Source organism: Haplochromis burtoni, unplaced genomic scaffold (genome assembly GCF_018398535.1).
Source record: "Haplochromis burtoni strain Fernald_Lab_line unplaced genomic scaffold, NCSU_Asbu1 Contig_582, whole genome shotgun sequence".
Lineage (NCBI taxonomy): Eukaryota > Metazoa > Chordata > Actinopteri > Cichliformes > Cichlidae > Haplochromis > Haplochromis burtoni.
Genome location: NW_024582943.1, coordinates 158,646 through 160,718, shown reverse-complemented (window position 1 = coordinate 160,718; position 2,073 = coordinate 158,646). Strand labels below are relative to the sequence as shown.

General features: G+C 42.6%; 1 protein-coding gene across 1 annotated transcript in view; it reads right to left on the bottom strand.

The window, feature by feature from the left end:
• Positions 1-802: 802 nt before the first annotated feature.
• Positions 803-2,073, bottom strand: part of hand2 (heart and neural crest derivatives expressed 2) — a 5,816-nt gene continuing 4,545 nt past the window's right edge. The window contains exon 2 of the mRNA XM_005948191.3: positions 803-1,813. Within this exon, the coding sequence (XP_005948253.1) occupies positions 1,691-1,813 (123 nt within the window). The 3' untranslated portion in view covers positions 803-1,690. The remainder of the gene's footprint in view (positions 1,814-2,073) is intronic.

The window sequence follows — 2,073 nt, the reverse complement described above, 5'->3', positions numbered from 1 at the left end:
TGGTGGGATTAAACAATGTTCACTCCTGGCCATGAACATACTCTTAGCTTTAATTGCTTCTCCATTTCTCATAATGATCCTTATTATAGAGCAGTAATTTATGCAGAAATTTGAAATAGTACTTGTTCAACTATCAGAGGATATTTTTCTTCCTATCTTTTTCTTTTCTGTGTTTGTTCCTTTAATGTAAAAATGTGAGGATGCAATTATTGTTTTCACTACCCAATCAGCACCTAACCCAGACATAAGTTGTTTTTTATTATTTGCTCCAAGAACATTTTTCAAATGTCAAAACATGAGTACTCTTAACAGCATGGGGTCAAGGGTTATGATTACTTAGCCCTCACAGGATTTAACCTTCTGGCCTGATGAAGAGCACTCAAACTTGAAGCCAACTGCAGTGTAAATGTATTTTGTAAATAAAAAGGGCATTTACCCAAATGCAATGCTACTAAGCTCAGAGTGAGAAAAGGCAAAACACAAGTTTTCATAGTCATGTCACCTTTAAACCACTGACAAAGCTAGATTTGAAATGTAATAATAACATTTATTATATGAGAGAACATTTCTTCTTTTTGCCTTTCAATAAACCGGTTGACATATTATTAAATTAGCAACACTGAATTTCCAATTTTGCTTTTAGTGTTACTTTCCTGGGCAGCACGGTGGCACAGTGGTTAGCACTGCGACAGACTGGCGACCTGTCCAGGGTGTACCCCGCCTCTCGCCCTATGACAGCTGGGATAGGCTCCAGCGCCCCCCGCGACCCTGAACAGGATAAGCGGACGCGAATGGATGGATGTTACTTTCCTTAAAACCTTTGTGCAGTCTGACCAACTGAGAGTCAACAATCAACCCAGTTACCAGGTGGCGGTTTATTCAAATCGTGACACTGTTTTCATGACACATAAAGCATTACTTAGCTCCCGAGACATTTTGACACCACAACGTGGACACGTGGTCATCTGCCGTGACGACATTACATTTACAACAATAAACTGTAAGAGAAAGACGGAGAAACAGAAGAGATCTTCACATACGCCTGGTCCTGTAACCACAGATACTCTGTAATATCAGACACAATGGCTGTTTGTATCCTTCCAGAGGTCACATTGCACATAAATATTTTTCCTTAAATAAAGCAAACACCTCAAGACCCTGTGTGTGAATCTGTGTATGTGTTTGTAATTTTGTGTAATTCTGTGTGTGGGAGTCGCACACGTCCTGGTCTGATCTGGTAGAACATAACTCAGCGGTCTGCGCAGATGGACCACTCGTTCATTCCACCACCGAGTCCAACAGATGACCTTTCACGGACATCAAACATGACCACTGACAAAGCAGTCTGTGGTTCGTTTGTGGACCTTAAGTTAGAATATAAAGTGGGATTTTGCTGATTGATGGTGTGTGTGTGTGTGTGTGTGTGTGTGTGTGTGTGTGTGTGTGTGTGTGTGTGTTAATCCTAAATTACAGCAAACTGTCATTGCCTTCGCGTCACACCTGAACAGAGCCTCACGCAGCGTCTCTGTAGCTACTGTTTGTGAGGGAAGCCTCGACAACCTTAGGAAGCCAGGCCGACTCCCGTTTCAGTTCGCCTGGACGCTCTCTCCTATTCGCAGTTCGACGGCCGAGCTTGAGAAAGGAAGGAGTGCTGTCAACCTGCGACAGGAGACATTGAGGCAGAGACGGACTACTGCTTCAGTTCCAGAGCCCAGACATGCTGAGGCCATCCCGTCCGGCCCTTACTTTTCTTATCGCCCGCTGACGAGGAGGACGACGAGGAGTTGGAGGACGAAGTCTTGGAGATCTCCACCTGTAAAAACATGAAATTTATCCTTATTATTTTATTTATTGATACATCTACTCTTTCTTTCGATGCGCAATACTTCAGACTACTACTACTATACCGAACGCACCTAAATTTTATTGATGTCTTGAATGTCTTAAATTGTAGCCAGCCTATGTCACTGTGTAAAATAATGACAACGATGAGAAAAACCCCAGCTACTGTGTACCACGCCGGGACAGTGTATTAACGAATGGGTGGAATAGCCACTGTTAAAATAAAATAAA